At 42.2% G+C, this 23,558-nt stretch overlaps 2 protein-coding genes across 6 annotated transcripts in view; one reads left to right on the plus strand and one right to left on the minus strand.

The window, feature by feature from the left end:
• CCPG1 (cell cycle progression 1) overlaps positions 1 to 23,558 on the plus strand; it is a 172,612-nt gene that overhangs the window by 131,385 nt on the left and 17,669 nt on the right. For 2 of the 5 annotated variants that reach the window (XM_030189107.1, XM_030189121.1), the window contains one exon: positions 6,730 to 7,477. In XM_030189107.1, the coding sequence (XP_030044967.1) occupies positions 6,730 to 6,910 (181 nt within the window). In that variant the 3' untranslated portion in view covers positions 6,911 to 7,477. Of the gene's footprint in view, positions 1 to 6,729; positions 7,494 to 23,558 lie in introns of those variants that run through there. The other 3 variants (XM_030189116.1, XM_030189112.1, XM_030189129.1) reach the window with 3 other exon arrangements.
• Positions 7,620 to 23,558, minus strand: part of PIGB (phosphatidylinositol glycan anchor biosynthesis class B) — a 54,571-nt gene continuing 38,632 nt past the window's right edge. The window contains exons 11-12 of the mRNA XM_030189151.1: positions 18,745 to 18,925; positions 7,620 to 7,860 (exon numbers count right to left, since the gene is read on the minus strand). Coding sequence (XP_030045011.1) covers positions 7,741 to 7,860; positions 18,745 to 18,925 — 301 coding nt within the window. The 3' untranslated portion in view covers positions 7,620 to 7,740. The remainder of the gene's footprint in view (positions 7,861 to 18,744; positions 18,926 to 23,558) is intronic.

The following is a 23,558-nucleotide window of genomic DNA, read 5'->3' on the forward strand; positions in this document are numbered from 1 at the left end:
CAACCAAAATGAATGGCTCCCCTATAAGGAGTATGTAGGGCTTTTCTGAATGGAGATATCATAGCGCTACTATAAAATCATGAATGTAGTGGAATGGGTAGACATGAAATACTTGTTACAAAAGTATGTGGAGTGGGGGGGGGGGCATCCAATGAGGTTAAAAAGTTGTACATTTAGAACAAATCAGAGAAAATATTTCTTTACTCAGTGTTTAATTAAACTTTGGAATTCATTGTCAACGAATGTGGTAAAAGCAGTTAGTGTAGCAGGGTCTAAAAAAATGTGGGGAAAGTTCCTAAAAGAAAAGTCCTTAAACCATTATTAAAGTGGACTTGGGAAAATGTATTTCTGGGATAAGTAGCATGAAATACTCTTTTGGGATCACCAGGTATTTGTGATCTGGATTGGCCACTGTTGGAAACAGAATGCTGGGCCTTTGATCTATCCTAGCATGGCAATGCTTATGTACTTATCCCTTGTATCCTCATTCCCTCCCAACTTATTACCCCTGAATTCTACCCCTGATGATTTGGCCAAAGCCTGGCAATCTAAAATTGTCTCTCATCCACTATTTTTTCCCTTCCTGACCAGCCCTGATCTCATGCAAGACTCCAGAGGAAATTGAAGAGTCATGGGATAGGAGGTAGTATTCTATTGTGGATTAAAAACTGGGTAAAAGATAGAAAACAGAGAGTAGGGTTAAATGGTCAATATTCTCAATGAAGAAGGGTAGATAATGGGGTTTCCCCAGGGTCTGTGCTGGGAACGCTCTAAAGGCTTTCAGAGATCAGCTAACCGGATTGTACTCATTCAACAGGACAATCAGGTTGCAATGTATTACACCAACAAGCATGGAAGTACCAGATCATACCCTCTGTGGTAGGGATGTGGTGATGGGCCATCCAGAACAGAATAGTCCTCAGAGTCACATACCTGGTGGGCAAATCCAACACCTTAGCCGACAGACTGAGCAGGGTCATGAAACCACACAAATGATCGCTCAGCACAAGTGTTAATGAGATCTTCTGGGAGTGGAGCACACCCTCAGTGCATCTGTCTTTGCCACTCCATTCAACCACAAAATCCCTTGCTATTGTTCCAAGGTCAGGACGCATGACAGACTAGCATCAAATGCCTTCCTCCTCCATTGGGGGAACGGTCTTTTGTATGTGTATCCTCCCAGCCCTCTTGTGGGGAAGTCTTTGCTGAAACTCAAGCAAGACCGAGGAACCATGATTCTGGTTGTCCCTTTTTGGTCCAGGCAGATCTGGATGTTGACAGTTTAGAATTTGCTTCCTTACATCTTCCTAAGGGTGTCTCCAGTGTCTTGCTGGCTTCTAGGAAAGATGCCACTAAGAGGTGTTATTTTTTCAAATGGAGGTTTGTCATCTGGTGTGAGGGCAGGGTCCTGGATTCTGTTTGTTTTGCCCTACACAGACCCTGCTTGAATACCTTATACACCTGTCCAATTCTGGTCTTAAGACCAACTTTGTAAGGGTTCACCTCAGTGCAATTAGTGCTTACCATCACCATGTAGAAGGTGAGCCCATCTCTGGAACGCTTCTGCTTTCCTTCCTGAGAAGTTTGCTATTGACAAAGCCCCTTATCAAACCTCTGTGTCGTGAGACAAGACCTCAAAATCATCCTCACCCAGCTGCTGAAAGTTCCCTTTGAACCACTTGATTCCTGTCATCTTAAGTACTTGACCTGGAATGTCTTGGTTTTGGTGGCTGTTACTTCAGCTCGCAGGGTCACTGAGCTTCAGGCCCTAGTAGTGGATCCACCTTACACTAAGTTTCATCATGAGAGTAGTTCTCCACACACACCCTAAGTTTCTGCCTAAGGTTGTGTAGGAGTTCCATCTGAACCAGTCAATCAGTCTTCCAACATTCTTTTACAAACCTCATGCCTATCCTGGCAAAAGTGCACTGCACACCTTGGACTGCAAGCGAGCATTGGCCTTTTACTTGGAGCGAACTAGGCCCTACAAACAGTCCACCTAGATTTTTGTTTCTTTTTGAACCCAACAGGACAGGGGTTGCCATTGAGAAATGAAAATCTCCAACTGACTGGCAGATTGCATTTCTTTCACTTATGACGTGTCAAGGCTTATAATGTCAGAGCCATGGCTACAGCGGTAGCCCACTTTTGGTTATCCTCTATAGAAGAAATTTATAAGGCTGCAACATGGTCTTCAGTCCACATATTCACATCTCACTATTCCCTTGAGCAAAATACCTGGATGCGGTGGTCAGTTTGGACAGACAGTTCTACATAATTAGTTTGGGGGTCTAGAATCCAACTCCAGACTCCTAGGCCTGTTTTGTTCTAGGCTACACTCTAACATAGTGGACTAGATTCTATATATCATGCCTTAAAATTCTGCACTGAGAAAATAAAAGACACCTAGGCATATTCTATACATCTAAATTTTCACACAGTTTAACATAGTAATATAGTAAATGATGGCAGATAAAGACCTGAATGGTCCATCCAATCTGCCCAACAAGATAAACTCATTTGACGTGGTATGTAACACTTTAGATGTATACCAGCGTTCGATTTGTCCCTGCCTTTCTCAGGGCACAGACCATAAACGTCTGCCCAGCACTGTTCCTGTACTAAAAGTTCTGAGGCTAACGTTGAAGCCCCTTAAAATTTACACTCCAGCCCAGATATAGAGGAATTAGAAAAGGTGCAGAGAAGGGTGATGAAAATGATAAAGGGGATGGGACGACTTCCCTATGAGGAAAGGCTAAAGCAGCTAGGGCTCTTTAGCTTGGAGAAAAGGCGGCTGAGGAGAGATATGATAGAGGTCTATAAAATAATGAGTGGAGTTGAACAGATAGATGTGAAGCGTCTGTTTACGCTTTCCAAAAATACTAGGACTAGGTGGCATGTGATGAAGCTTCAATGTAGTAAATTGAAAACAAATTGGAGAAAAGTTTTCTTCACTCAACGTGTAATTAAACTCAGGCATTTGTTGCTGTTAGCTTAGCGGAGTTTTAAAAGGTTTGGACGGCATCCTAAAGGAAAAGTCCATAGACCATTATTAAATGGGGAAAATCCACTATTTCTGGGATAAGCAGTATAAAATGTTTTGTACTTTTTTGGGATCCTGCCACGTATTTGTGACCTGGATTGGCCACTGTTGGAAACAGGATGCTGGGCTTGATGGACCTTTGGTGTTTCCCAGTATGGCAATACTTATGTATGTATATCTGTTCATGTGTGTAACAAAGAGAGGGAACTAAGCACAAAAAAGTCCAAACAAAAAAAAACAGCACAAGGGGCCTTTAAAAACACAAGGGACACAGTGCTTATGTTAAAACCTTTAATAGTCCAAATTTGATTGAAGGAAGACCTGACACGGGCCATGTTTCGGTGCCACCGCACCTGCGTCAGGGGTCACACGAATAATAAGGAGGCTTATACAGACAAATTAAGTGCGTCGGTTGCACTCACTTCAAAAGTAAATTCCAAGGCTTTTTTTGTCAATTTGGAATTCTCTTTTGAAGTGAGTGCGAGCTTAATATTGTACTACATAAGGAGGAATATATTTAGAGACAACTTTGCAAGTCAGCAGACGCACTGAATTTGTCTGTATAAGCCTCCTTATTATTCGTGTGATCCGACGCAGGTGCGGTGGCACCAAAACATGGCCCGTGTCGGGTCTTCCTTCAATCAAATTTGGACTATTAAAGGTTTTAACATAAGCACTGTGTCCCTTATATCTATTCAGTCACGATCAGGGCACAGACCGTAGAAGTCCGCCCTGCACTGGTTTTACTCTCCAAATACTGGCTTCGCCAACCAATCTCCGTTAAGATTCTGTTTATCCCATGCATGTTTGAATTCCATTACCGTTTTCATCAGCACCTCCCAGGGGAGGGCATTCCACATATCTACCACCCTTTCCGTGAAAAACACTTCCTGACTCTGATTACCCATCCACGTGACTAAATTTAGTCGCAGGCAGTTACGCCAAGTAAAACTTGGTGTAAATGCTGTTGCTTAAATTAGAGACGGATTGGGTGTATTCTTTAAGAATGGGCATAGATTTTAGAAATGCCCATGACCCACCCTTCAATGCCCCTTTCAACTATGCCATGTAGAATTTACATGCATCACGTTACAGAATACGCTTAGACAGTTGTGAATGTAAATTCTAGTTAATACCAACTAGTGTCAATAATTGCTTATTAATTGGCAATTATCGGTGCTGACTGGCTTAAGTTGCACATGCAAATCCAGAGTACAACCAGATTTAAAGTATTGCTATATAGAATCCAGGGGAGTATGTATATAGTTTCAGGTTGATTAGCATTTTGAACTCACCGTTACGAGTTCCAGTTAGCCTACTATTAACATAGTAGATGACGGCAGAAAAAAAAGACCTGCACGGTCCAGCCAGTCTGCCCAACAAGATAAACTCATTTGTTGTTTTCGGTGAGCCTGGTAGCTAAGGTTTCCCACGTGCGAGTATGACATGGGCTGTTTGTCCTTGGCAAAAGCGAAGATACAGCAGGCCAGTCATTTTCACATACCCTCCCACCTCCCCTTGAAGTTGTTTTTGTACAGCTATTGTATTGCTGGTCCCATGCCCTTGCAGCAGGTGGGAAGGCACTTTCACATGTGCAGTGGTGACATTGGCATGTGCTCTTACATTTGTATACGCTATAAACGCATTCCACACCAGGCAACATGGATGACATCACCACATGAGAATGACTGGCCTGCTGTCCTGAGAACACCTGCTACAGGTAAGTATCTTCACCATTCAGCCTATAAGCATCTTTAGTACTTAACCAGAGACTAAGAAGTGAACTTGAAAACTGGATTTGTGGCCTGCAGTAAGGGGATGGAAGTGTGATTAGCATAAATATAGGAAATATTTGTATAAATAATGGAGGTTTAAGCTCTAGTTAAGTTTTTACTTGGCCTCCAGAATTCTACTCCTATAATTGGGTATCCATGTGCATTAATGTACATAATACTAGCACTTACGTGCAGAATTTACACCCACCTGTCAAAATTCTAGCAGAGCACCTAGGCACTACTCTATAAGGGCACACATACATAGCATAGTGTGTAAATGTAAGAAAGACTTACACATGACGGGCGTGAGCAGGCAATGGGTGGAGCTGCCACTTACACAGTTAATTTACAGCATTCTGCAAGTTACACACATTCCTGCCACCTTGACACAACTGCAGCTTAGAGGCTGTGTAAACAAAGTGTGCTGATAACAGGTTACGCAGCTATTCTATAATGGAATCTAGGCACCCAGATGCCATTATAGAATAGGCATTGGGATGCCTAAATTGAGGTAAGCAGTTCTATAAGAAGGCACCTAATCTATACTTTCCCTTATTAAAATGCATATCTACGTCTACATGCATATTTTTAAGAGCGAGCACTTATGCTAGCCATAGAGCTGATGTAAATGCTCATCTGTAGATGGGGGGGATACACATGTGTAGTGTAATTACAGAATATTGTTATTTCTAGGTGCATCTGTTCAATATGCATAAATGCCAGTATTCTAGTCATTTATACATGTATGTGATGTACCTAAATTTGAGGCTCTTTATGAAATTACTTCCAAAAGACCACCTTTATTGTATAGTGGCATAATAGCAATACAGACAGAGAGGGCAATATAGTCAGACAAACCAAAAGAAAAAAGCAATACTGGGCCTTCAGAACTAGGCCAACAGGAGTACTTTATTAATCAATGACCCGACATGGGCCTTTGTTGGCGCCGAAACACGGCCCGTGTCGGGTCATTGATTAATAAAGTACTCCTGTTGTCCTAGTTCTGAAGGCCCAGTGTTGCTTTTTTCTTTTGATAGTGGCATAATAGGAAATGCTTACCCCCAAACAATTCATTTTATTGAAATTGTGACAACTTATCCCTAGGTTTGTGCACACCAACTAAACATATTTAATACGGTTGTTACACAAACAGCTGATCACCAAACTTAGATAAAATAGTTATCCTATGTACTGGGCCTAGTTTCAGAAGTTCATGTGGTAAGTAATTATAGCTACCTTGCCTGTTAAAAACATTTTAATTGGAATTGGCACAGCAAAAGCACTTTCAGCTCACCTCTGATTCCACTGAATTCCCTGGCCATAACCTTGATCAGAAACAGTGGCACGTGTGATTGTTTCATGAAGTTTCTAATAGGTTCAATGTGGAGCAATTTGTGACACACTTCTGAATGTGGCTGCTGTCAGAGATTCAAGGAATGCACAAAGGTGTCGATGAAACAAATTTTTTTTTTTTTTTTTAAACAACCAGTCTGTAATATGGTCTATGAAATTTTGCCATAGAAACAGAGGGAACACAATGGCAGATTGGTGATTCAGCCTATTTAACCTGTCCTTCCAAATCAACTGCTCAGCTTTGCAATCCCTTCCTCTTCCTCAGCGATTCTCTCCCCTTGTTTTATTCCCTGAAGATACTGTTTGCCTCCACCACCTACAGTATGAGGCTGTGCCATATAGCCTCTATCCTGGCCAGAGTATGAATGTTTACATATTTTTAATGCACTATGTAGTCCTTTTGCACAAATGCCTGTACTAGAAGTATTGTGCTAATGTGCTTAATCTTTAGCAATAAGTCATGCTGATATCAGCAGCTGTGGCTGAAACTGATCTATCAGATTATTTGTAAAGGAAAACGTTTCCTACCATTAAATAACCATTTTTTTTTTCTTACAGCCAACATTTAAAAATGCCACATCACAAAAGTGCTAAAGGCTTTGGGCACAGAAAACAAGATGAACATCAGCTGCACTATAAGAAGGAAGGTAAATGGCACAAACATGGCCGTACTAATGGAAGACACATGGCAAATTTGGAAATAGAATTGGGGCAGTTACCGTTTGATCCCAAATATTGACCAGCATGAGCTGCAAGTAATAATCATGAAGGGCAACCGGGAACATAGATCCACGTGATTTTATTATATTGTACAATGCACTTCTGTACTGGGAATTTCCAACACACGTGCAAGGTACTTTGTCTTCAAATCTTAGCTATGGTGATTTTACACACCAATTCCCAGCACCAATCAGAAGCTTCCAATCCTGCATTTTGTGTAGTTAAAGCTTTGCTGAATGATAGAACTAGTTTGGTTACAATTTTACCGTAAGCTATGCATGGTGTGGCCTATGTGCATGGAAAACATAGCTGTCATTGCAGGCTATTAATGTTTAAAGTGACATCATACAAGATGTAAATCTTAAGTCTGTTTGATGTGCTAACTTTTAAAACTACTTTTCGGGAAGTATGTGATCTGGTGGAACTTTGTCAATGTGTGGTAATCTTACACCTGTCTACCTTTTGTCTTTCTGGGGTGAAAGTGCCTGTTGATTTGCGAAGACAGGTTTGTGCCGCACTGTAATCAGCTTGCTGAATTGTTCATGTGTAACATCTCTTGGACTGTGGAAGAAAAATAAAGAGGCAAACTGGGAAAAAAAAAAGTCTGTTAAAACCCAAATTTGGTACGCTAGGACAATACTCTTAAGAATCATTTCTTTTCATCAGTTTGTCTGGTGTCTGCTGGAAGCGCTTGGCTTCTGAACACTCCTTCTTTGTCAAGTCCTAGGTCAATATTATCCTGAGTTGGGATCATGCTGCTGTTCACTGAGTACTGTCCAGAGATACCCTCTGTGCAGAAATGTTTCAGTACAGTAATCTGGCTTCCTTTGTCTTAGTTATTAAGCTGTTTCATTTAGGTTTCCTTTCATACACATAGATGTGGCTTCCAATGCGACCTTCAGGTAGGTGGGTATGAAAGACTGTTTCAGTTTTCACATAATTATATGAGGCCAGAAATGGTGTTATTTCCTATAAGAATTTTAAAAAAATATTTAGGTTAAATTTATGCACAGTTTATGTATTTTAAACTTGCTGATTTACATGAGCCTACGCTTAAGGTTGATGCCTTGTTTTCAGCTGGATCCTGATGACACAAAGACTTGTGACATAGAGGAACTGTATTATCCTGAATTACAGTACAATTTCCTAATCACACCATCTTCCCAGCCACACTGTTCCCTTCTGACCTTTTCAGCTAACCTGGTGAAATTTATTGCAGTTGCTCAGATTTGGTAAAACACTGAACGCAAACTAACCCAAAGCATTCTAACTTTCTGACGATACTTTGCATATACACAAATAGAAGAATCATACAATAGAACAACAAACTTGAAATGTTGGTTTTAGTACTAGATGCTGACCAAAGGATGGAAAATGATGTACAGCATTGGTTTATACTACTAAGTAAAGGGCATGTTTCGGTTTTGGAGAGTAAAAAGGGACCCATGCTATGGTGAAGAATGCCTTAAACCCCAATCTGCCCTTTTAAAAGATGTTTAGGTTAGAGGGCACATCCCATTCTAATACACAGAGTAAAAGTAAAAGTAATAAAAGTATAGCTCTTAAAACTACTTTATTTTACTACAAAGCATTCTTAACAAGTCAGACCACAGAATCTAAAATGTTTACCAGCAGCAGTACCGTATTGTGAATAGGTACATATCAACTTGTGATCTGTCTACATCACTGAGGGTACAATAGAACAGAAACATAAAACCTTGAACACTAAAATGCACAAAAATGGAAATACCATCCTTCATAAATATAAATGCATTACAGAGTGAAATCCAGGACACAACCTACCACATAGCAGGTATAGAAAGGGCAGCATACACTCTTGACCAGTGTACCAATAAGCTACCTTTCAGTACAAAAATGATACTAAAGAGTGCAAAATCATATTCTCAGTCATGAGAAAATCTATAACAGGAACATAAGAGGTACTGAAATCCTAAGCATATAGAAAAAGAGAAGAAGAAAAAAATACACAGAAGAAGAGATATCTCTGTAACTCAAAAGCTTACATGGGGAACTATCCAAATGTTGAAAATAGTGCTACAACACAAACTATGTCATCTTTCTCAAATGAGTACAGGAATGATCATATTATAACAGAGTAATATGAGAGCCAATGCTGCTAAAAAGAATGAATTATCAGTGATGTCATAATTGAATACGTTAGAGAAAAAAAATTAACTTTCTTCAAAGATTTCTTTCTGATATAAGGTTTGTACTGGCCATTATGACAACACCCCAGTAGGAAAATATTCTATGCCTGACATACCAAATCAAATATCAGCTATTTTAGACAGCAAACTCTTATCATTCAGAAGCAAATCTTAAACCGTTACAACTTTTGCATCTTAAATAAAGTTAGCACATTGGGTCAGTTGAAGGAGTGTGCCCCTTTGTAGCACCCCTTTACTGATGCAAATGCATCGCTTTAATCCTCTTGTACAGAAAGACTAATTCAAATAAGCACAATGCTATCATAGGAAACCTTTGGGTTTAAAAACCATGTGCATGTAAGGACTGGATGAATGAATTAAAACAAATGCCCTTAATGCAGTGAGTAGACTTCCTCTACCAGATGGCGAAACTGATAGCTATGAGAAGAGGGCGAATGGGAGCCTTTAACAAATTGTGGCAACCGTATGAACAATTACATGAACAGAAACTAGCACCACCATGATACGGGGGAGGGGGGGATTGGAGGGGAGACGGGTGAGAGGGAATTATAGCTAGAGTATGCAAAGAGTTACAGCAATATGATGTGAATGATGATAAGCTGTAACTCAGAGCAATGTTTTGTATAATTGAAAATTAATAAAAAAGATTTATAAAAAACAAAAAAAAACCAAATACCCTTAATATGTAATACTTGGTAGCAATAATGAAATAGTAATTGAAAATTCACATAGCAAGCAGCCCGAGCCAACAGATTTATTTTCCACTTAACATAATTAACATTGTATGAACTTGGAGGCTAATACTATGCTGAACTGGACAATGTTGGCACATTTAGACCGACTCTGGACAGTTCTGCATGAAGGAAACCCTACCCTCATTATTCAATACCTTCTCTATGAAATAGTAGTAATAATATACCACTGCATCCTACAAAGCAAAAGGAGCAAGTTCCCACATGCCATCTTTTTCTTTTGATGTAGGCACAGGAAAAAAAAAAAAAAAAAGATGTTAAATGGTCCCAGGTCTGAACCTAATTAATGATTTTTCTAAACCATACTTATAAATACTAAGTCTGATTGTTAAGCTTGTTATGTCTGTTTTGGTGGCCTTTTACTAGGTGAAAACATCAGAATAGAGTGAGGGCCTATAAACCAGCTCCTCAAAATGACAATGATTACAATTTAAAACTAATTAGATGAAAGCAATACTTTCTCTGTGTACATCCATACGCTACACAAGCTGGTATCTATAAGTGAGGTCCACAATAAAGAATGACATGGATAGAGCAGCTCAATAGATTTGCTTGCTTTGTTTGGGTAAGGGGATGAGGAGTGCTAAGAGGGAAAGGGAAACCAACCTACCCACTCCTTTAGTTCCAGCTCGCAGCACCGCTGCCTTCTTCAATTTTCCAGGCTGCCGGCAACTTCAATGAGGTAAGCACACTGCCTTCAGTGGCCCCGGAAACTCTCCCTCTGTTGCAGCGTGCTGCCTATGCGGGGCAGGAAATTGCAGCAGAGAGAAAGCTTCCGGGCGTCCGAAGGAAGTGTGTTTACCTCACTGTCGATGGCTCGGACTGAAGAAGGCAGCACTGCAGGGAGCCAAAAGGGAATAGAAGAGAGCTGACAAAGGCAGTTAGATTGAGAACAAGAGACGGCAATGACAGTTGGAGCAGGATGGAGATGCTAATGCTTCCACAGGGCCCCTAGGAGCAAGAGGTCCTGTTTGACTGCCCCTGGCTAACATGATAATGGGTGATTTCAATTACCCCAATATTGACTGGGTAAATGTAACATTGAGGCAAGCTAGGGAGGTAAAATTCCCTGACTAAATCAAGGCTTGCTTTATGGAGCAGCTGGTATAGGAGCTGACAAGCAGGAAAAATTCTAGACCTAGTCCTTAATTGAGCGCATGATCTGGTGCGGGAGGTAATAGTGATGGGGCCGCTTGATAACAGTGATCATAATATGATCAGATTTGATATTAGCTTTGGAGTAAGTATATTTCAAAAAGGAGACTATAATAAAATGAGAAGAACAATGAAAAAAAAAAAATTAGACGAGCAGCTGCGAGGGTCAAAAGCTTAGATCAGGCGTGGATGCTGTTCAAAAATACCATCTTGGAAGGCCAGGCCAAATATATTCTGTGTATTAAAAAAGGAGGGAGGAAGACCAAACGACAGCCGGTTAAAAAAATCCTTCAGAAAATGGAAGAAGGAACCAACTAAAATTAAAAAGAAACAGCATAAGGAATGTCAAGTCAAATGCAAAGCACTGATAAGGAAGGCAAAGAGGGACTTTGAAAAAAAGATTGTGTTGGAGGCAAAAACACCGAGGCATATTTTCAAAGCACTTTGGGAGGCTAAGTTCCATAGGTTTCTATGGAACTTTGGGAGGCTAAGTGCTTTGAAAATGAGCCAGATAGTAAGAAATTTTTTTAGGTATATAAAAAGCAAGAAGCCGGCAAAAGAATTGGTTGGACCACTAGATGACCGAGGGGTAAAAGGGACGATCAGGGAAGACAAAGCCATGGCGAAGAGATTAAATGAATTCTTTGGTTCGGTCTTCACCGAGGAAGATCTGGGAGAGATACCGGCGCCAGAAATGGCATTCAAAGCTGACAAGTCGGAGAAGCTGAATGAAATCTCTACAAACCTAGAGGATGTAATGGGGCAATTTGACTAATTGAAGAGTAGCAAATCTCCTGGACCGGATGGTATTCATCCCAGAGTAAAATGCTTGATTTTAAAGATAAATTACATATCACTAACAATAGTTCTGCAAGTTCTTTTTTTCAGTCAGTACTCTGGGATGAATACCATCTGGTCCAGGAGATTTGCTATTCTTCAGTTTGTCAAATTGCCCCATTACATCTTCCAGGTTTATAGAGATTTCATTCAGTTTCTCTGACTCGTCAGCTTTGAATACCATTTCTGGCACCGGTATATCTCTCCCAAATCTTCCTCGGTGAAGACCGAAAAAAAAGAAGTCATTTAATCTCTTTGCTATGGCTTTGTCTTCCCCGAGTACACGTTTTACCCTTTGGTCATCTAGTGGTCCAACTGATTCTTTTGCCAGCTTCTTGCTTTTGATATACCTTAAAAAATGTGTACTATGTGTTTTTGCCTCCAACACATCTTTTCTTCAACGTCCTTCTTTGCCTTCCTTATCAGCGTTTTGCATACCATTCCTTATGCTGTTTCTTATTATTTTCAGTTGGATCCTTCTATTTTCCTTCACCTCACTTTTTAACCATGCCGACTGTCGTTTGGTCTTCCTTCCTCCTTTTTAACACATGGAATACATTTGGTAAGGGCTTCCAGGATGGTATTTTTGAACAGCATCCATGCCTGATGTAAATTTTTGACCTTCACAGCTGCTCTTCTTAAGTTTTTTTTTTTTTACTGTTCTTCTCGTTTTATCATAGTCTCCTTTTTGAAAGTTAAATGCTAATGTATTTCCTGTGTGTACTTACTCCAAGCCGATATCAAATCTGATCATATTATGATCACTGTTATCAAACGGCCCCAGCACCATTACCTCCCACAGCAGATCATGCGCTCCACTAAGGTCTGGTCTAGAATCTTTCCTCCTGTTGTTGGCTCCTATACCTGCTGCTCCACAAAGCAGTCCTTGATTTCGTCAAGGAATTTTACCTCCCTAGCATGCCCTGAAGTTACATTTACCCAGTCAATCTCAGGGTAATTGAAATCACCCATTATTATTGTGTTCCTCAGTTTGTTAGCCTCACTAATTTCTGATAACATTTCTACATCTGTCTGTTCATCCTAGCCAGGAGGACGGTAATACACTCCTATCTCTATCCTTTTCCCCTATACACGTGGAATTTCAATCCAAAGGGACTCCAAGATGAATTTTCAATCTATTTGATTCAAGACCCTCCTTAACATACAATGTTACCCCTCCACCACGCTGTAATTTGTACCCTTGTATGACAGTGTCCCACTGGTTATCCTTCATCCACCAGGTCTCAGAGATGCCTATTATATCTAATGTTTCATTTAGTGCAATATATTTTAACTCTCCCATCTTACTTCTTAGGCTTCTGGCATTCACATATAGACATTTCACACTGTTGTTCCTATTTACATCTTGCTCAGCAGTTGACAGTGTTAATTTGCAATCTTGTCTGTTTTTTATGTAAAGACACCTGATCTACTGTGGTACCTATTGCAACCTTGCTATCGGGATACCCTATCTTCCCTATTTTGGTGATAAACTTTGAAAGATGCCTTGTTCTGGACCATACAGTTTTGAACAACTGTCGGCCTTCCCTCAGATGTCAGTTTAAAAGCTGCTCTGTCTCCTTTTTAAATGCCAGGAGCCTGGTCCCACCCTGGTTAAGGTGCAGCCCATCATTCCAGAACCGGCTCCCCCTTCCCCAGAACAGGGCCGCCGAGAGGGGGGGACAGGGGGGACAAAAGTCCCCGGGCCCGGGCCTCCAGGGGGGCCCGGCGCCGAGTCCGTGGGTGCTCGCCCCTCCGTGCGACTCCTACGTCCCTCCCTCCCTCCGTCCGACTCCCAGGGCCCGCCTCCGTCCCTCCCTCCGAATTGTAAAAGCGATCTTCTTCTTACTTCGGCGGGGGTTACGGCGAGAGCAGCACGCAGACGCAGTGAAAAGTGTGCAGGCTCCCGCTTCAGCCTTCCCTCGTTGTCTATGGTCCCGCCTTTGAGGGTGGTACCACAGACAACGAGGGAAGGCTGAAGCGGGAGCCTGCACGCTTTTCACTGCGTTCTCTTCTGCATGCTGCTCTCGCCAACCCCCAACGAAGTAAGAACAAGATCGCTTTTGCAATTCGGAGGGAGGGACGGAGGGGGGCCTTGGAATTCAGTCGGATGGACGGAAGGAGAGGGGGGCCTTGGTTCTGTGAGGGAGGGAGGGAGGGAGTTTAGTAGCGCTATAGAAATGATAAGCAGTAGTAGAAGGGCCTTGGATCTCGGAGGGGGGCAGGCCTTGGATCTCAGAGGGGGGGGGGGAAGAAGAGATTGCTGGACAAGAGGGCAGGGGGGAGAGAGAAGAGATCGCAGGACAAGAGGGCAGGGGGAGAGAGAAGAGATCGCAGGACAAGAGGGCAGGGGGAGAGAGAAGAGATTGCTGGACAAGAGAGCATTGGGGAGAGAGAAGAGATCGCTGGACAAGAGGGCAGGGGGGGGGGGAGAGAAGAGATTGCTGGGCAGGGCAGAGGGGAGAGGAGAACTGCTGAACATGGATGGATGATTGGAGGGGGCAGGGGAGAGAGGAAATTTACTGGATATGGTTGGATGGAGGAGAGGCCAGGAGAGAATGAGGAGTTGCTGGACATGGATAGATGGAGGGGAGGGAAGTCAGGAAGGAGATGCACATGGATGGAGGGAAGGGAAGAGAGGAGAAATGCTGAACATGGATGGATGGAGTGGAGGGCAGGGAAGAGAGAAGAAATGATGGACAAGGATGAAGGGAAGGAAAGACAAAGGAAGGAGATGCACACGGATGGAGGGAAAAGGAAGAGAGGAGAAATGCTGGATATGGATGGAGGAGAGGGAAGACAGGAAATACATGTACATGGATGGAGGGGAGGAGAGTGAGGAGAAATGCTCAATTTAAGGGCTGGATCGGAACACTTTCAGGACAGATGCCGAAACTTGAGGAAGGATAGGGACAGGGTTACAGATGGTAGACAGGACGCATAAGGACACAGGAGGATGGTGAGAGAAAAAATATCAAATGGAAAGAAGACACTGCATAAAACAGAAGATGGGACCAAAGCAAATAGAAAAACTATGATCAGACAACAAAGGTAGAAAAAAGTATTTTATTCAGAATTTATTAATTGGAATATGTCAGCTTTTGGAAATGTGTATCTGTGATATTTTTCATGCAAGTTTCAATTTTTCTAGTATTGCTGCATGCTGAGTCTGACTTCTTGAGGTAACTTTCTAGTTCAGTATTTTGCCTTCATATTTTTTTATTTCTAGTTCCTTGTGTCATATCTGTTGCCATGTGTTTTTCATGTGTGATCAAGGTACAGTATTCTGCTAGTGTGTAGTATTTGCAGCCCTTTTTGTTTTGTTTTTCATTAGGTTGTGTACTGGTGTTTTGGAGCCCGGTGTAATTATAGTGCTGCCTTTCTACGCATAAGGTTGTAGTTCGTCCTGTCCTTGGAATTAGTGCTGTTATGGTTTGGTAAGGTTATGAGTGGGTTTTTGCACAAGTTTGTGTATAGTGTTTTACAGTGGAGAGATTGTGTTTTGGCTTTACTGAGGTGGCACCAAAACATCAGAAAAGGTGTAGAGCCTAAATCATGACACTACCTCTTGAAGGATCTACATATAGTGCAAGGGCCCGGCAGTGTGGGGGGGGGGGGGGGGGGAGGGGGGGCCCAGGGGCGGCCTTGTCCCGGGCCCGGCCCAGTCTCTCGGCGGCCCTGCCCCAGAATGCTGCCTTGTTCCTTGCAAATCTAAAACCCTCCTCCCTGCACCATTGCCTCATCCACGCATTGAGACTTTGGAGCTCTGCCTGTCTCTTGAGCCCTGCGCGTGGAATGGAGAGTACTTTGGAAAATGCTAAAGGTTCTAGACTTGAGCTTTCTACTTAAGAGCCTAAACTTGGCTTCCAGAACCTCTCTCCCACATTTTCCTATGTCACTAGTACCCGCATGTACCAAGACAGCCGGCTCCTCCCCAGCACTATCTAAAATCCTAGCTAGGCAACGCGTGACGTGAGGTCAGCCACCTTCACACCAGGCAAGCAACTGACCATGCGATCCTCACATCTACCAGCCACCCAGCTATCTACATGCCTAATAATTGAATCAACAACTACAACAGCCATCCTAACCCTTCTCTCCTGGGCAGAAGCTCCTGGAGACACACTCTCAGTATGAGAGGATAGTGCATCCCCTGGTGAGCTGGTCCTGGCTACAGAATTACTTCCAGCTGCACCAGGGTGATGCTCTCTTTTTAGAAGACCTCCTTCCTCCAAGGCAGCACAGGGGCTGCCAGACTGGTGGTGGAACTTCTCTACAACGTCCCTGTAGGGCTCATCTATGTATCTCTCCGTTTCCCTCAGCTCCTCCAAGTCTGCTCCTCTAGCCTAAGAGAACAGACTCGTTCTCTGAGAGCTAGGAGGTCTTTACATTGAGCACACACATATAACCTCTCACCAACTTTCTTATACCTTTTTCTGTGCATATAAGAACTGGATAAACGAATTAAGACAAGGCTTAAAGCAAATGCCCTTAATATGTAATTATTGGTAAGCAATCAGGAAACGGTGATAGAATATTCACAGAGCAAGCAGCCTGAGCCAACAGATTTATTTTTCATTGAATATAATTAACTTTGTATGAACTTGATGGCCAACAGTGTGCTGAACTGGAAAATGTTAGCAGTACTTCCCTGTGAAACAGCAGTAATAAAAACAGGCAAGTGCATTTTTATAACATACCCCTGTAATCAACAATTCAAAAGGAGCTCCCATAAGCCATCTTTTTCTTTTGACACAGGAAAAAGAAATGTTAAATACTCCCAGGTTTCAACCTAATTAATTTTTTTTAATTGTACTTATAAATAGCAAGTCTGATTGTTAAGCACCTGATTCTCATAATTTGTGCGGAGATGTTTTCATCTAATAAAGGGCCACCAAAACAAACAAATACAGGGAGTACCTATAACCAGCCCCTGCAAATGACACTACTATAACCGATGAAACCAATACTTCCTCTGTGTACATCCGTATGCTGCACAAGATGGGATAGTTTATAAGTGAAATAAAATAAAAATGCTACCAACAATAAAGAAAAGACAACGTGGATAAAGTAGCTCATAGGTCTCCTGTTCCCACTTCCCGTGGCCCGTCCCATACTTCCTGCTTCAAACCCCCAGCCTGGCTTGCCCCCCCCCCCTTCAATCCCACGGCTCCTTCCCGCCGCTGTTCTGAGCACTAAAAAACAGCTGCTGCAACAGTCACAGCCAGGCTCTGCCAGAACCTCCCCTGCGGCAGCAGAAAGTGTGTCACAGGAGAAGGTTCTGAGCCGGCAGAGCCTGGCTATGAGTGTTGCAGCTCTGTACCAGCAGCTGTTTTTCTTTTTACTGCTCAGAACCACTGCGGGAAGGAGCCAAGAGTTTGAAGTGGGTCATGGGAGGTGAGGGAGCCAGAAGAGACACAAGAAAAAGCAGCATTTGAGGAGGGGGGGGGGGGAGCAATTGCTTGCTACCAACAATAAAGGACCACTGTTTGGACAGAGCAACTTATCTGCACCTCTTTGCCTCTTCTTCTGCTGTGATTAATCTTTAAGTAGTGCTGGCACACATCAGCAAAAGCAGGCTGCTTCAGCCAATCCCCAGGGGCCTTCCTTCAGCTTGTCCCGCCCCCAAGGGCTAAAGCAAGGCCCCTGGAATTGGCTGAAGCAGCCTGTTTCTGCCAACTGCTTAAAAAAATTAATCGCGGCACTGGCAGAACAAGAAGAAGCAAGGAGGTGAAGTGGAGTAGGGGGAGGAGGACAAAGAGAACGAGTGTAGAGAGGGGGGGAGAGAGAAGATACCTAAGCCACAGGGGACGCCAACGCCAAAAAGGGACCAAATTTTGGAAACCGGTTGTTAAAGTAGCTACTTTAAATCGGTTCCCAAAATTCTTAAAAATCTAACAAATGGCTCTGGTGAGCTGGCTCCAGCACACAATTACTCCTGTCCCAGCTCACCACTGGACTACCAGCACTGTAAGGTGGGCCTGTGTAGGGGCCTAAAGTAGGTCAGGGGAGTTCGGGTTTCCTCTTTAAAACAGGAGGCGTTCATGAGTGCGAGTTTCTAGGTAGGGGGACTGGGGGCAAAGCTGGCCTCGTGGAAGGGAGAGGAACGATGATGTCAGATGCTGGCTTGCGGCTGATTGGGACCGGACGTTCAGGCCCAAATCAGCTGCAAGAGATATGGAAAATACTTTTATTTTAGAAATCTTTGCTTGAATTGTAATTCGTTACAAAAACATAAAAGTACTGCTTATTTATAGCGAGTTACAAGTAAAAAGTATTGCAAAATAATGTAACTTGTTACAAGCAAAAGTACTAACAATTGTACATATGTACTGTAATGAAGTACAAGTACTTAGTTACTACCCCTATCTGCTAATACATCATTTACTGTACTACAGTTAGTAATCTGTGCTAATGTTGACTCTGTAGTAGTTACTCAGGAGGCTGGATATTGCTATTTCCACTTGCTGTTTGAATGCCTGTTGGGAGGTAGCTAATGATTTTCAGTGGACTGGTGACAACCATAAAAAAAATACATCATTCAGACCCTTTGCAGGATAGCAAAAAACAACCCTATAATGTGGGCAAAATCATCATCAAGTTAGAATGCTTTAGTTAAGTAACCCTTTTACTATATCGCCAAGAAGCACTGTGGCCAAACTTTGTGTTTGTAAAAGGTTAAGTGCTGCTCAAGTATTAAACTAAAGGGGAAGAGTCTCTGAGAAATCAGACCTGTTTAGTATTATAGCACAAAACTTCCCTGAGAATTTCAACCAGCTAAGTCATTTCAAAGGGAGCTGTCAGTCACAGAACAAGATAAAAGCTAGCTGTCTAATAGATGTAGGGCTTGTTCTTGTTCATTACTGAAGGTAGCGACGGCTAGCTGTCAGACCTGGGTACAATGTTTAACCTTTACATACCTGTTCAAGTACGTTGAAGAAGACTAAATGTGTGGGTAATAATGTTTCTTTGTAAAACTCAGCCCTGAGCCAGGCCAGTGGACTCATGTAAAATATATCAGCTTCGTCAATGTAGCCGTCGTACTCTGTGAGATCTGGGGGACATTCAAGGAAGCTCATTTGTATTGGACAGTGAATGTGGCTAAAAGAGAGAAACATTTGCTGTTACAGTAAATGAACCAAGGTGGTCAGAACATCTGTACTTTTGGACAGTTGTCATGGCTTTGGGGATACAACTCCACACTGGCAAGAGCTGCATTTTCTTCTGTGATGGGAATACTAGGCTATTTTTCTCCAAGGCCATATAAGCACACTAATACATTCATCCTCTTTTTAAATTACCTGCTTTTTGACTCTTTTGAATAGCGTGTTAGCTGAATACTTTTGTGTTTTGCATTGTAAAAACCATGTTGTCTCGGTGCACATGGCTCTGTCCTCGTCTGCATTATGATTTTGTAATAAAAAGATTTAAATATAAAAAGATACAATATTCTGTACAACTATTGTTTATAAATCACAAATATACAAAACAATAATGAGCAACTGAAATAAACCCTTCCAACCCCTACAGTATCTTACTTCTGCTACCCCAAAGAACCCTAATTCACCCTGTTAAAATGTCCAGGGGGACAAAATACAACCAGCTCTGTATGCCCTAGAAGGGAAGAAATACATTAATTTTTAAAATCAGTGGCTGAACAATAAGTCATCAATAATTTTTAAGATTTAGTCTAGCTTTCTTTCTTCCACAGTACTTCCCGCAATAGAAAATGTCCTCTCAGAAGACATGCTGGTAGCAGGAATGCACAGCATTCCCCCGGGCAAGTTTTGCCAGTAGTTTTGGCCAGCACTTTTGTTTGCTTTTCAAAAAAAAAAAAAAAAAAATCAAACATTGTCGTCTGCATCACGCAAACATAAATAACTGCCCAATCCATTAACAATAGCCTTCAAAGGAGGCATTGTTCTCTAAAAGTCACTCATAAAATTACTAACATGCATTTTCATTCTTTTGGAGGGGGGATTTTGCACAGATATGTGGATTGTGAAGGATCCCAAGTTGTTGATGAACTTGAGCCTTCTCGAAGATTCAACTGCCTGTGTTTTTACATCTGGGAAGATAATTGGTTTGTCTTTCAGATGTGGGTGTACAAGAGAACCAACACTGTGTAATGGATAAACAGGAAAATAAGTGTCAGTTAAGTGTTGGAAATGCTCCTTGATACCAGCAACAATGGATGAATCTCTTGCATTAATAGTAAGATGCTTGAGCAACTGGGCTTATAATGGAAGGACACTGCAGATGGTAGGAGTCTGATCAGCAGACAAACCTTGTTGCCATATCAAAGGCAGACAAGACACAAATGATCTCATTTGACAGTGCTTCATTTAAATCCAAAAGCAGCTTCTGCAGTTTTTTTTATCAATGAATTTAGCTGCCAGTTGTCTAAGATGTGTTAAGTTTTTACATATTGATACTAGAATTTTATAGATGCTGTCCCATCTAGTTGAAACAGTGGTGTGCTGCAAAGTTCAGTTCTTGGGCCAGTTCTTTTTAACATTTTTATAAGCGATATTGCTGAAGAGTTGTCTGGTAAGGTTTGCCTCTTTGTGGATGATACCAAAATCTGCAATAAGGTAGACACCTCTGATGCTGTTGATAACATTAGGAAGGACTTAGAGAAGCTAGAAGAATGGTCTGGAATTTGGCAGCTTAGATTTAATGCTAAACAATGCAGCGTCCTACATTTGGGTTCAAAAATCTGAGGGAATGGTACAGGTTAGGGGGTGAACTTTTGTGCATGAAAAAGGGTGTGGGACTTGGGTGTGATCGTATATGATGATCTTAACGTGGTCACAGGTAGAAAAGGTAACAACAAAAGCTAGAAGGATGAGAATAGGAAAAAGGAGGTGATGATGCCCCTGTATAAAGACTCTGGTGAGACCTCATTTAGAATATTGTGTACAACTCTGGAGACCGCACCTTCAAAAAGATATAAACAGGATGGAGTTGGTCCAGAGGGCGGCTACTAAAATGGTCAGTGGTCTTACTCATAAAGCACATTGAGCCAGACTTAAAGATCTCAATGTGCATTCTCTGGAAGAAAGGCAAGCAACGGGAAATAAATGCACAGGAGGCTAGTCTCTTTCAATTGAAAGGAAGATCTGAAACGAGGGGGGATAGGAATGAGGTGAAAGGGGATAGACTAAGAGGTAACCTGAGCAAATATTTCTTCACAGAAAGGATGGTGAATTAATAAAACAGCCTCCCAGTGGAGATAAAAACAGTATCTGAATTCAAGAAAGCTTGGGACAAGTACATAGGATAGGGCAAGTAGATGGTATGGATGGACAGACGGGATAGGCCACATGGTCTTTGACTACATTTTTCTCTGACACGGGGACAAAGGTTTTTTTTTCCCCCTGTTCCCGTCCTTCTAACCACATGTCCCCATCCCCCCTGTCATTCTCTACATGGTACTTCACATTACCTCAATGCAGGCTTCCACCCTATTTTTAATACATTTCATCCAGTTATTTTCTTTAGTGTATTTTGCAATATTATTGCTAGAGATTAAGGCATATCATTACTTTGAGGGGTCCTTTTACTAAGGTGCGCTGAAATATGGCCTGCATTAGTGTTGACGCGTGTTTTGGGCGCACGCAGAATCATTTTTCAGAGCACCTGCAAAAAATGCCTTTTTTGCTGAAAGTGGACGTGTGGCAAAATGAAAATTGCCACGCATCCATTTTGGGTCCGAGACCTTACTGCCAGCTATTGACCTACTGGTAAAGTCTCACGCAGTAATTGGGCGGTATTGACCTACGCGCGCCAAATGCCACTTGGCGCATGTAGCTGACGCATGCCAGAAAATAAAAAATATTTTTTAGGTGCGCGTAGCAGACGCGCACCAAAAATAAAATTACAAGGGCCACGCAGTAGGCATGCGGTAACTCCATTTTGGCATGCGTTGGGCACACATAGATGCTTATGCAGCTTAGTAAAAGGGCCCTTCAGTGACTTCAGCAGTTTGTGCTTAAGCAGGTACTGCCATGGGGAACATGAATGTTGCCATCACATTCTAATCTAGTGAGTTATAAACTTAGTGCTTAAGCATCACTTCCAACTCTGTTTTTAGGATATCCACATTCAACCACATGCAGATGTCTCATGCATAATTATATTCATGCAGTTTGATTTGTATATGCTATAAAACAGACCTAATGGGACTGAAATATTAGAGCATGGGTCTAATCTAGAAATTATGTACCAGCAAAAGATTCTAAAATTCACCCAAGGATAAAGTATACTTGCTACATATTCCTGCCACACCCTCCCCCCAATAACTAATATGTTGTGTTGGAGTGGGCTGTCAGAAGTAGATGGCGAGTATATTTCAGCCCTGATGAGTGCATGCTCTCCCACCCAGATGCAGTCCTCTCTCCTCCCTTTCTCTTTACTCTTCCTTTCTCCCGTCACCCTACCCTCTATCTCACTCTTCTGCCCTACCCCTGCACCCTTTCACTCACTTCTCCCTCAGCTGCTTCCATCTTCCAGGCCCAGATGGTGGACCATTCTGCCCCCCCAGATCGGTGCCAAAACAATGTTCCTATTCCCAGTGCCACTGCTATCTCCTCCTTGACCCTGATAGTAACATAGATGACGGCAGAAAAAGACCTACACGGTCCATCCAGTCTGCCCAACAAGATAAACTCATATGTGCTACTTTTTATGTATACCTTACCTTGATTTGTATCTGCCATTTTCAGGGCACAGACCGTAGAACTCTGCCCGGCAGTAGCCACACCTCCCAACCACCAGCCCCACCTCCCACCACTGGCTCTGCCACCCAATCTCGGCTAAGCTTCTGAGGATCCATTCCTTCTGAACAGGATTCCTTTATGTTTATCCTTCACCTGACATTTTAACCAGGCTGGCTGTCAATTGGCCTTTCTTCCTCCTTTTTAAATACATGGAATATATCTGGTCTGGGCTTCCAGGATGGTTTTTTTTTTTTTTACCATTCTTCTAATTTTGTCATAGTCTCCTTTTTGAAAGTTAAATTCTTACTCCAGAGGTTAAATCAACTCTGATCATGTTATTATCACCGTTTTCAAGAGGCGCCAGCACTATTACCTCCTGCACCAGACCATGCACTCCAAAGGACTAGGTCTAGAATTGTTCCCCCTCTGGTTGGTTCCTGAACCAGCTGCTCCATAAAGCAGTCCTTGATTTCATCAGGGAATTTTACTTCCCTAGAAAGCCCTGATATTACATTTACCCAGTCAATACCGGGATAATTGTAAATCACCCATTATTATTGTGTTCCAGTTTGTTAGCCTCCCTAATTTATGATAACATTTATGTATCTGTCTATCCTGGCCAGGTGGATGATAGCACAGTCCTAGCACTATCCTTTTCCCCTTTATACATGGAATTTCTATCCATAGGGATTCCAAGATGTGTTGAATGCAGATAACGAAAGCTAGATTGTAATGGATCAGGAATAGCTTGAAATGAAAAGAAAAATCAAGATACCAGTGGTGAACAATGTGTTAAAATAACTTGGATAAGAAAGGGAGGAGGGAGATGAGACGATAGTTGGAAGGGCAGGTAGAGTCCAGTGAAGGTTTTTTGAGGAGTGGTGCAACCATAGCATCGTAAACAGTTACACTGGGTGCTAACACCTTTCTGCTGCCACCTCTTCCCTAGAATGCAAATTTCACCAAGCTTGTGCTTAAGCTTTTAATTTGTGATATCCAGCCTTGGAGAAATT

Source organism: Microcaecilia unicolor, chromosome 1, assembly GCF_901765095.1.
Source record: "Microcaecilia unicolor chromosome 1, aMicUni1.1, whole genome shotgun sequence".
NCBI classification, from domain to species: domain Eukaryota; kingdom Metazoa; phylum Chordata; class Amphibia; order Gymnophiona; family Siphonopidae; genus Microcaecilia; species Microcaecilia unicolor.